The following is a 14,860-nucleotide window of genomic DNA, read 5'->3' as shown; positions in this document are numbered from 1 at the left end:
TGAAGGAAGAGATTTGTGGAATTCCGGATCACTAGTGGTTTAGCGTTAGTATGGGTTGGCGCAGAGTATGAAAAAAATATATGACATGAAAAAGACCCAAAAGCCCTCTCGGTCTTCTCGATGCGACACTATCGAGGCGTAATGCAATAACCATCTTAAAGCAATTGTCTGTCAGAGGTGCTGTAGCACTTCGACACAGATCTTTCATTAGGGCCTCAATGTACTCAAATGGAGAAAAATCAGTTTCAATATTCGGCGATGCTTTTCTAAATGTAGTTTTTATTGTAGGTATAAATTACTTTATGACCATGTCTTTCCTGAAGCATATTTGGTTAAACCTTATGACAATATAACAAAGAACTTCTATGTGCTTTTAGTGGGTAGAAACAAAAAAAAATGCTTACGCCCAATTTGCATTCCAGTCGTGATTTCGCCCTTCAGCAACCACCATTTGCGAAAGGGCTAAACCGTGAATATAATTTTCAGAAGGGCGCGGTAAATGGACTAAACTGACTCTGTCTTGCTATGGGTAGGGCTGGGTAAATGGGCGAGCTTGATAATATACTTTTCAATAGGGCTCAGCAAATGGGCGTATAGTAACCCAATGTAAATAAAAGGACGCGTGCATCTTTTCTTCAAATTTCATGAAAATATCGAAATATTCGAATGTTTATGTGCAACAACTATCGAGTAGACATGATCATAGTAGATATTGCTTATCATTTATATAATAGAACAGCCGTTTCAAGAATCATTTTGTGAATAATAACCGTACGCCCCGGTTCTGTCTAAAAATGTAAGTTTAGCCTTTATATTCCATATGAGAAGAAGGGCCTAAGTCGAAATCTCGAAGAAAATGCGTGTTTCGCCGTTTTGTTTTCTTTAATTATAAATCGAACTAAACACCATTTTAACTAATTTTAACCTCAATCTTGTAGTATTTTTGTCGCATAATGTCATAATAGCGAAAACGCAGTTTGTTTACATTTGCGATTTAAGCCCTAATGAAAGATCTATGTCAACTTATGCATGAAATATGCTTGATGATGTTTGCAATCTAGGTGAGGGACATTAGGATGCCAGGTTGTCAAAGTGAAAGCCGAGCGGATTTGCGCGTATGTTCTTCTGCCAAAAGTAAAGCTGGCATATTTGTGATAAAAACGATTTTAAACGATAAATTTAATAAAATAATCCAATAATATCTGTCATTACAAGTGATTTTTTGGATCTTTTGAATAAATGAGAGTTCATCCCACGAAAGACTAAAGTACGATTCACACGAAATATCAGGCTTCCGTCACCGGTATGGAATGTCAAGATTAGTTACCCGCAATTAAATGGGGGTATTCATACACAGCACCAACGGCACGGAACGTTTTGACATACGGCACGTGTGAACGCGCACAAGAGAAACCATTTAACTTATCCTGACGGAACGGTGACGTTCCGTTTACGGAAACTGATGTATCGTCTGAATCGTACTTAAATTTGTTTTGACGGTTTTGTGTTGACAGCTTTGAATGAATTTTTCAGCGTAGAGAGCACGGTGGCCAGACCTACCGATTTATCGGTAGTCCTACCGATTTCGATCTCCCAGATTTTGATTCACAGACGACCAAGGCAAAACTACCGATATTTTGTGATCCCTACCGAAAACTACCGATTTTTATTGATTTTGGACACGTCCTACTCAACATTCATTTTTTGGGTTGGATTTGGTCTGAGATCTGTGTTTTCAGTATTTTACAATTGTATGTCAACAACAACGTTTTGGTACAACAACCCGGCCAACCGATAAACTTTTAGTGACCCTACCGATATTAAGGAATTCTATCTGGCCACCCTGGTAGAGAGCCAGTGAACGAGATGGTGGCTAGGCGAGTTTAATTCACAGTCTATAGAGAACAGTTGCGCAAAGAGTGAAGTCAAAGAAAGTCTACCTATCGAGCACAATTGGAATCCATCTCTGATACCTCTGCAGCAAAGTTGGATTCTAATTTTGCTCGATAGGTAGGCTTTTTTCGGCTTCACTTTCTGCACACTCTTTGCGTACCTTTATACTAAGGCCTTTGGTTTAATTAAATGCTGGCAAACGGAAGGCTATTGCAATATTGGTTATTGCTTTGAAAGTTGGATTTTTATGCCTGTTGCAATAGCTTTTAGTCGGGTATACATTTTATCCACACCTTATGTATATTCATCTTGATTTCCTTATGAACGACAGTTAAAAAAGTTCTTTGTACTGAGCGGACGTACATTGTATTTCTCTCTGAGCCATAAAAGTAACATGGTGTCAGAAGTTTTCGCGGCATAGAAAGTTCGAGAAACGTTTGTAATCGTCGGGTATCGAAAACCGGAGATCCGCGTAAAGGAATTGAGCAAAACAGAAAGCGATTTAAACTTTTTGTGTTTTGTGATAGCAAAACAAAAACACTATGGAACTAATAGCAGATTTGTTAAAACATCAAAACAAGCTTTTCGGAGAGCTAATTCGTCAGCAGCGTCAGCCGCAAGAGGCAGCACCAGCACCATTAGCGGCTTCGCCCCAAAATGTCCCGCTTCCGCCTCCATTAGCCATTTTAGGAGACATGGAAGAGAACTATACATTCTTTGAGGGCAACTGGCGCAATTATGCAACGGCTATTGGTATGGACAACTGGCCAGAGGACGAAAATGCAAAAAAAGTTCCTGCTATCAGTTGTAGGCACGGAAGCTTTAAGAAAATTTTGCAACTTTGACCTGACGGCTGAAGATAGGAGATCATCAGATACCGTGTTAGCAGCGATTAAGGCCAAAGTGGTACGCAAAAGAAACATCATCGTAGATCGGTTAGAATTTTTCACGGCCAACCAGACAGCAGGAGAAAATATCGACGACTACATGGCTCGTTTGAAAGCTCTTGCTAGGCCGAGCAAGTTTGGAGCTCTTGAAGCAGAAATGGTGACATACAAGCTGGCTACCTCAAATAAGTGGCCACACCTTAGATGCAAGATGCTCACAATGACGGATATCACAGCAGCCAAGGCAATAGACCTGTGTCGTATTGAGGAAATTACAGCGAAGCATGTTCAGACGTTTACATTCAGCCCGGGGACAACTTGACAGCTCCCATATATTGAACTCATAAGCAAATTTTGTGGTGATTTGGTGATGTCATGGCGGCTCAAATGGAGCAAAATTTGAAAAAGGCGCATCCCATTTACTATTTTCCATATCTAAAAAATAATTTAAGCATTTCTTTCATCAAATTTATTTCGCTGTTCACATTAGAAACTGTCCTCATTCCCCCATACTTAAACAGAAACATAGATTCCATTTGGAATTTAAAAAATCCGAAAGAAAATAAATCGATTTTCGGAAATACAAGAAGATGACTTTCAAAATCAAGCCACTACCACTTATATTGGAATTTCCGAAAATCTTCCGAAACTAATCAACATCTCCTAAGGCATGAAATCCTCCGGTAGAGCCGAGGAAAATGCCAGAATAATTCTGAAGGGATCCATACCAAAACCATCGCAACATCTTCCGGACAGAATTATTGCAAAAGTCGAACAAAACTCTGGCCGAAGTCGAACAAAATTGTACATTCCTGGCAGCATTCTTGCTGAAACCGAGCACTACTGGTTTGATGCCAGAATTCTGATAAAAGCACACAAATTTTATTCAAAACCAATTTTGCTAAATGTGTAGAAAATCCTATATATATTGTTTATTCTCCCAATCAAAATGCTAGGATTCTTGACGTTCTTAATGAACTTGAAACAAGATGTCGCAGGTTCACGAATTGTTAAGCTTGGTGATTTACTTTCATTGGCCAAAAAGTTTTTCATTTATATTTCATTTATAACACCAATGATTTACCGATTACAAACTTCACACAACAAGAAAACCAAAACATTTTTAGGAAGGAAGAGAGCCGGTTGCTAAAAACAACACCTTCCAGCTAAATCTGTAATAAGATTTATGTAACTTTGCTGACGGTTTCCAATCAGGGATAAATTTATTCTCTAATAATATTTTTCTTTATCCACATTTTGGAATACGCTTTTTCTAAATGTTGTTCTAGCCGCATTGACGGCGTTCATAACACACGTAACGAAACACGCTTTTCTCTTGAAACTTTTTCGTGTCGTTGTTCGTGGTAGTCGTACAGAAAAGGCATACTAGCGCTACCATCAAATCGGTGGTACATATATGAAACAAGCACTATCTGTCAAGTTGTCCCCGGGCTGTTTACATTAGATAAGATGGCAGAAGTAAATAAAATCAAAACACCCTCATCTTCCAAGGTTCGCAAGTGCAAGTTTTGTGGGGATTGGCACCTGTTTGAAAAAGGATCATGTCCAGCCTACGGCAAAAAATGCAAGAAATGTAACGAGAAGAACCATTTTGAAAAGGTTTGCCGGAAGAAATCATCGAAACGCAACCATCTACGTCGAGTTAAAAAGATAAATGATGACACTTCTGAAGACAGCGACTCGGAAGAGTCCGAAATGGAAGGAGAGATTGGAAAGATTTTTGATAATTCAAAAAAGGTGGTAACGTGCTAGCGGAAATTTCTTTAAAAATCAAGGATAGATGGAGAAAAGTGAACTGCGAGCTCGATACTGGTGCCAATACCAGCTTGATAGGGTACGATTGGTTACGTAAACTGACCGGAAAAACAGATCCAGAATTGATACCATCACCCTACAAGCTTCAGGCCTTCGGAGGTGGCATAATACATGTACTGGATCAAGTCAAACTACCATGCAAATGCCAAGGAAAAAAATACCTTCTCGTGCTACAGGTCGTTGACGTCAGCCACAGACCGCTTCTATCGCTGAAGGTTTGCACGACGTTTGGATTGATTAAATTCTGCAACTCCGTGAGCCTGGTACCTTCCCAACCATCATCTAAAGAAAGTGAGCAAGATATGCTAAAGATCTACCTATCGAGGCAGAAAGGATCGTGAACAAGTACAGCAACGTGCTCGAAGGATACGGAAAAATCAACGGAGAAGTCAGTTTGGAGATCGACAGTAGCGTTTCGCCGGTAATACAGCAGCCCCGCCGGGTTCCGATTGCGCTTAGGCAGAGCCTTAAAACAGAACTGGATCAACTACAGAAAGATGGAATCATTACGAGAGAGTGCCACCATACTGAATGGGTGAGTAACATTCTACTCGTTAAGCGCGGTCCTGCAGGGTCCAAATCCTTTCGTATTTGCCTGGATCCCATTCCGTTGAATAGAGCTTTAAAAAGACCCAACCTCCAGTTTGTTACATTGGACGAAATCTTACCGGAGTTAGGTCAAGCAAAAATATTTTCGACAGTTGATGCCAAGAAGGGGTTCTGGCACGTGGTGTTAGATGAGACAAGCAGCCCAGTCACAAGATTATTTTCACGCAGCACCAGATGTGGAGTACCAGCATCGGCTGAAAAATATGCTCCTCGAATTGTGCAGAACGTTCCAGAAGCAATACTAGAAAACAAAAGGAAGATGAAGTATTATTATGACCGCAAATCTCGTGAATTCCCTGTACTGCAAATTGGTTCACCCGTTTATGTCCAGCTACATTCGGAAAATAGCAAATCTTGGACACCAACTATCGTGAATGAGCGGCTCAATGATCGTTCGTATGTCGTGGACGTAAATGGATCCTACTACCGCAGAGATCTGGTCAACATAAAACCGCGTAAAGAACCAACTATAAATCACAGCCCGAATTACGAAAACACTCGACGGGAAAGCGAATGTGTTTACACTCCCGTTTTAGATGAAATGTCAACCAGACCGCTTATCACACAGCCAACCAGGGGTGCCAACCTTACAGATTTATCTGGATTCTTCCAGATATTTAAGCGTCATCCAGACATACAGATTTTTGTTTGTCTGATCCAGATTTCAAGGAATTTGTCCAGATTTATCCAGACAATTTGAATAATAAGTTACAAGAATACATGGTTGATTATTAAACCACTTTTACCCTAATTTTTTTCGCCAAAAGTTCGTTAATATTGTCGAAGCGTCGTGAATTGCGGTAACATACAAATATGTTTCATTAATAAATTGCAACGTTTATAGCTCTCCCAAAAAAATTTAGGCCATCCAGACAATTCCAGATTTTTTCAAAAAACATTGCAGATTTTTTGGAAAAACGCTTGGCATCCCTGCAGCCAACTGAGATGGAATCCAACGAACTGACAACACCCGGTGTAATGCAATCACCCAGTAAATGAAAAGGCGGCTTGGCGGGTTAAACTATACGCTGGCGATCGGTAAGCTATTGAACCTTTGTTCTAGGCTACCTGCCGTAACTTGCCGTTTACTGTAAAAGTAGTGTGGGCAGCTGTGGCAGCCCATGCGGCAAAGGCGACGAGTGCGAGGAACAGTCAGAATGAAACTACAATGGACGTACATTGTATTTCTCTCTGAGCCATAAAAATAACAATGCCCTTCGCTATCACATTTTTTTCACGGTTGCCAAATAATGAAATGATATGACATCGATCAAATCTATATATATATATATATATATATATATATATATATATATATATATATATATATATATATATATATATATATATATATATATATATATATATATATATATATATATATATATATATATATATATATATATATATATATATATATATATATATATATATATATATATATATATATATATATATATATATATATATATATATATATATATATATATATATATATATATATATATATATATATATATATATATATATATATATATATATATATATATATATATATATATATATATATATATATATATATATATATATATATATATATATATATATATATATATATATATATATATATATAATATATATATATATATATATATAATATATATATATATATATATATATATATATATATATATATATATATATATATATATATATATATATATATATATAATATAATATATATATATATATATATATATATATATATATATATATATAATATATATATATATATATATATATATATATATATATATATATATATATATATATATATATATATATATATATATATATATATATATATATATATATATATATATATATATATATATATATATTATATATATATATATATATATATATATATATATATATATATATATATATATATATATATATTTATATATATATATATATATATATATATATATATATATATATATATATATATATATATATATATATATATATATATATATATATATATACAGGGTGTTTGGTTCATGGTTAAGAATCTCTGGGGTGGTGATAGACTGCCATATTTGGAGAAAAAAATTGTTCTACACATACCATCAAATCTCAACCGTTACAGAGTTATTAAACTTTTTGTGTAAAAAACTTATTTGTCTTAAAATACCTCTAACTTTAAAAGTATACTTTGTATTTTAAATGTTTTAGTTCCATTCGAAAGGCGAAAAAATTTCGCATTGAGTGATGCCCTCGCATGTTTCAGCTAATGAGTTTAAGTAGCCTTTTCAAAGTAATTTATTGAAAATTAAACAATTTCAAACGATTTTTCGTTCATTTATTGAAAATCCTAATAGTTAACCTCATCATTTTAATAATTCAGATTGTTAGTCTTGATGAGCTGCTTAATTCGTTCTTTGACATGATACACTTACCTTTTCTTATTTTCACGATTTTTGGTTATTCAACTTGGATATTTTTATCTCATTTTCACTAGTACCACCTCTAATAGAAAAATTATGGCACTTATTGTACTTTTTTTCTTTTTATTCGAAAACCAGGAAAATTCTACAGTGAAAAATGTATTAATACCTTTCAGTTAAGTGAATTTAGTATTCTTTTAAATGTAACTTAGTTTAAAGTTAGTGCTATTATTAGCATTTTCATTAATTTTCTTTAAATAGTAAATAATAAACATCACCATTATTATCATGAAAATAATGCATCTCAGCAAGTTCTACAGTTCTTTCTTTGACTCCATTCAATTATCTCTTTTGGTTTCGACGCAAAATCGTTTTTATCACAACGTTTCATATGCAAAAATAACGATTTCGAACCCACTACATTTGTGGCGAGGTCACGCTGTGTTAACTATTAAATAGCAGCAAAATGAAAAGAGATATAGACAAAGTGTCAAATAAAAAGTTATAGAGAACATTAAGGGGCATCAAATGAATAATAGTAACGATAAATTTTGTTGATTAATAATTAGAATAATTAAAAAACTCTCCAAAAAACACAAATTTTGAGTTATTTCGTTAGTAAGAAATCATTTAGTACACTTAACTAAAAGATATTTGTACATACACTGATAGGAAATTTTCTCAGCTTTCCAACTAAATCTTGTAAATAACGATATAAAGCATATTTTTTAGATTAGAGTCTTTTAAGCACTTGCAAGTCGGTTACAGGAAAGGTATAGTAATGAAATTACAAAGAAATGAGAAGAGATAGAAATATGACGTCCAAGAACAAATTATGAATTGTCCTAAAACCCAACTTTTGGATAATGGATATTGCTATAATCATACTTCATTATTTCGAGAAAATTAGCAAAAACCTCCTCAAAAACACAAACTTTTAACTACTTTACAGCTAAAAGGTAATTAAAACTAATTACTTAAAAGATATGAGAACACCATTGAATAGGAAATTTTCTCACCTTTCGAATGGAACTGAAATATTTACAATACAAAGTATACTTTTAAAGTTAGAGGTATTTTAAGACAAATAAGTTTTACATTTCTTACAAAAGAAATGTATAGGATTCGCTCAAACTTTGAAAACTTTTTCCGAGGCCCGGAGGGCCGAGTCTCATATACCAATCGACTCAGCTCGACAAATTGAGACAATGTCTGTATGTGTGTGTGTGTGTGTGTATGTGTGTATGTATGTATGTACAAAATGTCATGTAATTATCTCAGTCATGGCTGAACCGATCTTAATGAAATTAGTTTCAAATGAAAGGCCTAACGTTGCCATTTGACACTATTATTTTTGATTTTCGATATGTTGTTTACTTTCTGAGATATGGGCGATTTTGTCAAAACGCGGCAGGTTTTTTGCAAATAACTTTCAAACAATACAGTTTTGTCCCACAAACTGCACATAAATAAAAAGCTTGTAAAAATACCTTTCTAACAAGCTATAGATTGTCTAAATCCGTGCACGAGCAGCGGAGATATTGAACATTTTGTATTTTTAGTCCGCGCTCACCAATTTCCCCTAACTAAAAATGAGATTGTTTCATACAGAGTATTGCTTTACTGGTGTTTTAGGGGCAAAACTAAACCGATTTTGAATATCGGGGTATGAAAACACATCTACGTGATTCAAGGAATTCGATGTTGAGAACATTTTGTGAATTACCTTTATAATAAATTAACTATTTCTCAAAAATCAATATATAAGTTCACTTCAAAGACAAAATAATGTGTTGATAAAGAAACAGTGAGTTCTAGTATTTATTCCTTGGATTAGGCATTGCGTTCAATCATGAGGGAAATGTTGGATTGTATATCAATACACAGATCAACAAGTAATTCACCTAGTAGTGAGATAAAAGATTTCTTATATAATTATACTCGTGGCGTCACCGAAAGCAACTGTATGTTTGAAGCCCAAAAATCTAGCGAAAATTTAACTCTTTTGCAAGATTTAGGTTATACTGGTTATGGCGCAAAAATTACTACTTACATTATTTATGATAAGAATGTAAGAAATCAATATATCATAATAATATACCTATAAAAATAATGTCACTGCATTAACCATCATTTGCCATTTCTCACACGCCCCCCCCCCCCCCCCCTCCACCTCTCTCCCTCCCTCTCTCTCTCTCTCTCTCTCTTGCTCTCTCTGTCTCTCTTCTATCGCATCTATCTAACTATTTCTGTATCCATTTCTAAGTTGTGTGATAAGATCTTCTGCCAATCTGAAATATTTATTAATTGTAATTGCGAAGGTTTGAGAAAACAAAACTATTTCTTGTCTGCTGCTACATCAACTCAACTTTAATTCAATTCTATTCAAAGCCTGTATCTACACTATAATTAAGGAAATTCATGGCTATATCAGAAAAATATTTGGCTTAACTGGGTAATATGAAAGTTTGACGATGAAAATTTTCAAAAGAGACATTCCACGTGCAATATTTAAACTATTCGTATCTCTATTGAATTTTGAATGAAATATATGCTCAAAGACTGAAAGCTGAAGCCAGCAGGATTGGACTTGCCATCAACGTTTTGAAGACAAAATACATGAGAGGAAGAGGTTCTAAAGACGACAATGTGAACCTCCCACCCGAGTTCGGATTGACGGTGAGGAAATCGAGATGGTCGACGAATTCATGTATTTGGGTTCACTGGTAACCGACGACAATGATAACAGCAGAGAAATTCAGAGACGGATTTTGGCGGGAAATCGTGCCTACTTTGGACTCCGGAGGACGCTCCGGTCGAACAAAATTCGCCGGCGCACGAAGTTCATTATCTACAAGACGCTGATTAGATCGGTAGTCCTCTACGGCCACGAGACCTGGACTATGCTCGTGGAGGACCAACGCGCCCTTGGAGTTTTCGAACGAAAGGTTTTGCGTACCATCTATTGCGTGCAGATGGAAGACGGAACGTGGCGCAGGCGAATGAACCATGAGTTGTATCAGCTGCACATTCGTTGTATTGGTACGAACTTTCATGAAAAATAACGGATCAAAGAACAAAAATATCCTCAAATTAGGTCCAGGAAAAGAAGTCTCCCAAAGTACCCACTCTCGATAGGGGATGTAACTACAATGTATCTTCTAACTTATCGTCGTCCATATTTGGATATACTGAGTAGTTTGAACCATTTCTTTTTCACAGTATTGGTCTGTATAGGACTTATTTATCCATATTTCCTGCACGAGAACTCCAAACGAAACAATATGAAAGCTATAAGGATGAATGGAAAGAGACTGCATTGCAATCAACTGAATGCACGGCTTTTATGCTATCAACATAGCCTAGACATTTCATTCTATTTACTTCAATGCAAATAAAAACTTTGAAATATCTACCTGTCTCATTCACGAATCGCATTCTCCCTGTCGTTCTCTGTTCAAGGGCCTTGAAAGCACATGTGACCTTTTCTCACTTTACTGTATTCAATTGTGCGTTAAAATACTGGACCTGGAAATTCTATTCTGTACATAAATCTTTTTTCGGGAATATGTAAAAAGTAAACTTCGAATTCCAAAGCAAATTGAACATTCCAGGTTCCTGATAACTAATTAAGGTACAACAATAAAGTAGAAACACCAGATAATCTTAAAACGACGCCGTCAAGTAAAGAAGCATGAAAACAAAAAGAATAAAACTAAAAAAAGATGGAAGCCCTAGAAAGTCCATTGCATATTTATTACCCTTTTCTCAGAAGATGGGATTTTCAAAAACATTTCAAAACTTTCTGATGCAATGGTTCTCAAATTCGTACAATCCGGTTTATTCATTTTTTTTATTCAAAAATGTTTTTAGCTTCAAATATATGACCATTTCTTTTTAATTAATTATTTCATTCCGCATCTTTTTATTCGTTTTGTTCATCTGCGTTCATTTTACTTATTTTATTCGTTTCATTCTTTGGATTCACTCTGATCAGTTTACTCTTTTTGTGCATTTTACTCATATCATTCATTTAACTTATTTTATTCATTGTTTTCATTGTATGCATTTCATTCATTTTTTCCAGTTTATTCATTTTGTTCAGTTTTGTTCATTTTAATAATCTGACTACTTTTTCAGTTTTAATCATTCCATCCAAATAATTTATTTGATTCAATTTATTTCTTTATATTAATTTATAACCTTTACCATTGTTCAATTTTTCATTTTAATCAATGCATTAAATTCTGCTCATTTTCTTCTTTTTATTCATTTTATCACTTCAGCTCATTTTGTTTATTTGATTCGTTTGTTTTATTTATGCATTTCATTTATTTTTTACTTTATTCATTTTGTTCATCCATTCTTTTTATTCATTTGATCCATTTCATTAATTTGATTCATTGTATTCACTGGATGAATTAAATCAATTTGATTCATTTGATTCATTTGTTTTATTTGATTCATTTGATTCATTTGATTCATTTGATTCATTTGATTCATTTGATTCATTTGATTCATTTGATTCATTTGATGCATTTTATTCATATCTTTAATTTTATGCATTTAATGTTCAGTCATTCGTTTTATTTCATTCAATTTGTTAGTATGAGTCAATTTATGCTATTAATCTTATAACTATTTCTAAATATAATCTTAATTTTTATTTAATAACCTAATCTAATTTGATTCGTGTATATTATAATTTTGATTTACATTAATTTTTCTACTCATTTCATGAATTTAAGAACCTATTATTTCATTTTTTGCTTTACTTTTTTATTTCGGTCGTTTTGTTGATTTCTATAATTTATTCAGTTTATTCGAGATTGTATTCCCACCTCTAGTTGGGTGCTTACTTCTCGTGAGTTCTGCAAACTAATCCAATAGAGTGTGTGAATGTGTAAGAAATGTCTCATCTCACTGCTAGGTGGATTAAATCGGTTTTTTACACAAAAAGTTCAATAACTCTGTAACGGTTGAGATTTGATGGTATGTGTAGAACAATTTTTTTCTCCAAATATGGCTATCTATCACCCCCCGAGAGATTCTTAACCATGAACCAAACACCCTGTATATATATATATATATATATATATATATATATATATATATATATATATATATATATATATATATATATATATATATGTATATATATATATATATATATATATATATATATATATATATATATATATATATATATATATATATATATATATATATATATATATATATATATATATATATATATATATATATATATATATATATATATATATATATATATATATATATATATATATATATATATATATATATATATATATATATATATATATATATATATATATAAACATAGTAGGCATTCGTTATGGAGTGTTTGTGTGCTATTGGTAGAGGATTTTCTGTCCGCTAGATGGCGCTTCGGAACAAATTGTGTTTTACTCCTATTTCGTTAGAAGTCGCAACAACGAGCGATAGATATTAGCTGCTAGTGTGTTATAAAAACTGGGATATTGGCCGCCATGCTATTTAGCAGCTACTAAAAGTAAGCAGAAGTTTGTTTTTGACACTTCAATATTTCAATGTCAATAATCTGTCAGGTCAACGAAGTTGCACTTTTGATTCATCACACTTTCATACTGTGCAGTTCGATTTTGTGGGAACTGTGCAATATTGTTCTAGGCTACCCGCCGTAGCTTGCTTGCTTGCATTACTTCATTCTCCCCCTATTGGAGTTCATCCAAATGGAATAAATGTATGGGGGAACAAGGCAAGATAAGACATGAGAATGGGAATGGGTGAGATTGACAGTTCACAGTATTTTTGATGTTTTCAATAGTTAGAGGCTTCGTATCACGTAATGAACAAATGGAATAAAATTAGCCATAAAATAGAATTAGCTTTGCTCATAAAATTTTTTGACGAGAAAGGTCCGTTTGAGAAATTTTGACTCAGTTCCTAGAAATCAATGTGTGCGCAGAAGGATAGGTCATCAGTAGTGATACGATTTAATTTGTGATTTGAAACTTTATTCTGTTGGTTTCCGAAATAATACATAACGAAAACATCAATATAGATAGCATAAGAGAAGAATCCTGAAAAATAAGCTACGGAAATGAATGGCAATCCGACGATCATAGGATCTCCAACAATTATCAGTTTGGCATTTTTGACAACTATGATATATTTAAAACGTTGAATCTATTAGCTATTTAAAACATTTCTTTCTCAGAGTTAGAGGTTTTATTCGTCGGATGATCTGAAACAGAAATTAGAAATTAGTAAAACTAAACTATGCCGAATATTAGTACTTTTTACTAACTATTAGTGAATGAAGATCGTAGTAATTATACATGCAGGACGCAAAAAATCGCTGTGTCAATATTTTGTGGCTTTGTATTTGCCAAATTCTGTCCATTCAAGCTTTTACAAATTACAAGGATTTTGGGAAAAATAAATATTAATATCTTCAAACGCCTTGAAATTTGTTTTATTCGATGTTCGAGCAAACTGAATGTTTGGATTCCACTGAAATTTTTTTTTTCTCAAAAATATCAACACTATCTCCTTTACATTCTGCAGAATTTCGTTAAATCTACTATTACTTGAAATTTATTATTTCCCCGGTTATATTGATCGGATTAAAGTTATTTTTTTCTTTTGCACGTAATTTCGCAAGCTTTATGTGGTTTTTGTTTGAGGCGAAACTGAGTCAGTTCTTAACCCCAACTGCTGTCAAAATGTATGAACTGACAGCGGTTGGGGTTAGAACCTGACTCAGTTTCAGGTTCAAGCGAAATCGCCATTAAAAATGTATTTAAACTAAAATCGTATTCGACGAAAAAATATTTTTTGTTGACAATTATATAAATGAAAATGGTGAAATATGCCTTTCCACCAACCTGCAAATATGGTATCCTTTTTGGACTGTATGTTATTAAATATTTCCGAGCGCCTGGCTACGTAGCGCACACCAAAAGTTGAACCGCCCCACAGTCACAGAGAACAGACATCCATGATCGAACAAAAATATTTAAAAAACTTGTGTAAACATTTGAATTAATATACGATAAACAATAGCGCCGCCACACCAACCTATCCCAACTATCCGTCAAATCCATTCCGGAACAAGTTCGAAATCCTCAATAGATTCAGTATGGAATCTTGCTCAAA

The 14,860-nt window shown here is 33.6% G+C and overlaps 1 protein-coding gene across 6 annotated transcripts in view; it reads right to left on the bottom strand.

The window, feature by feature from the left end:
- Positions 1 to 13,703: 13,703 nt before the first annotated feature.
- LOC131682785 (E3 ubiquitin-protein ligase TRIM37-like) overlaps positions 13,704 to 14,860 on the bottom strand; it is a 256,669-nt gene continuing 255,512 nt past the window's right edge. For 2 of the 6 annotated variants that reach the window (XM_058964520.1, XM_058964521.1), the window contains exons 14-15: positions 14,010 to 14,110; positions 13,704 to 13,946 (exon numbers count right to left, since the gene is read on the bottom strand). In XM_058964520.1, coding sequence (XP_058820503.1) covers positions 14,035 to 14,110 — 76 coding nt within the window. In that variant the 3' untranslated portion in view covers positions 13,704 to 13,946; positions 14,010 to 14,034. The remainder of the gene's footprint in view (positions 13,947 to 14,009; positions 14,111 to 14,860) is intronic. The other 4 variants (XM_058964527.1, XM_058964528.1, XM_058964525.1 and 1 more) reach the window with 3 other exon arrangements.

Source organism: Topomyia yanbarensis, chromosome 2 (assembly GCF_030247195.1).
Source record: "Topomyia yanbarensis strain Yona2022 chromosome 2, ASM3024719v1, whole genome shotgun sequence".
NCBI lineage: Eukaryota > Metazoa > Arthropoda > Insecta > Diptera > Culicidae > Topomyia > Topomyia yanbarensis.
This window is presented reverse-complemented; position numbering and strand designations above follow the sequence as displayed.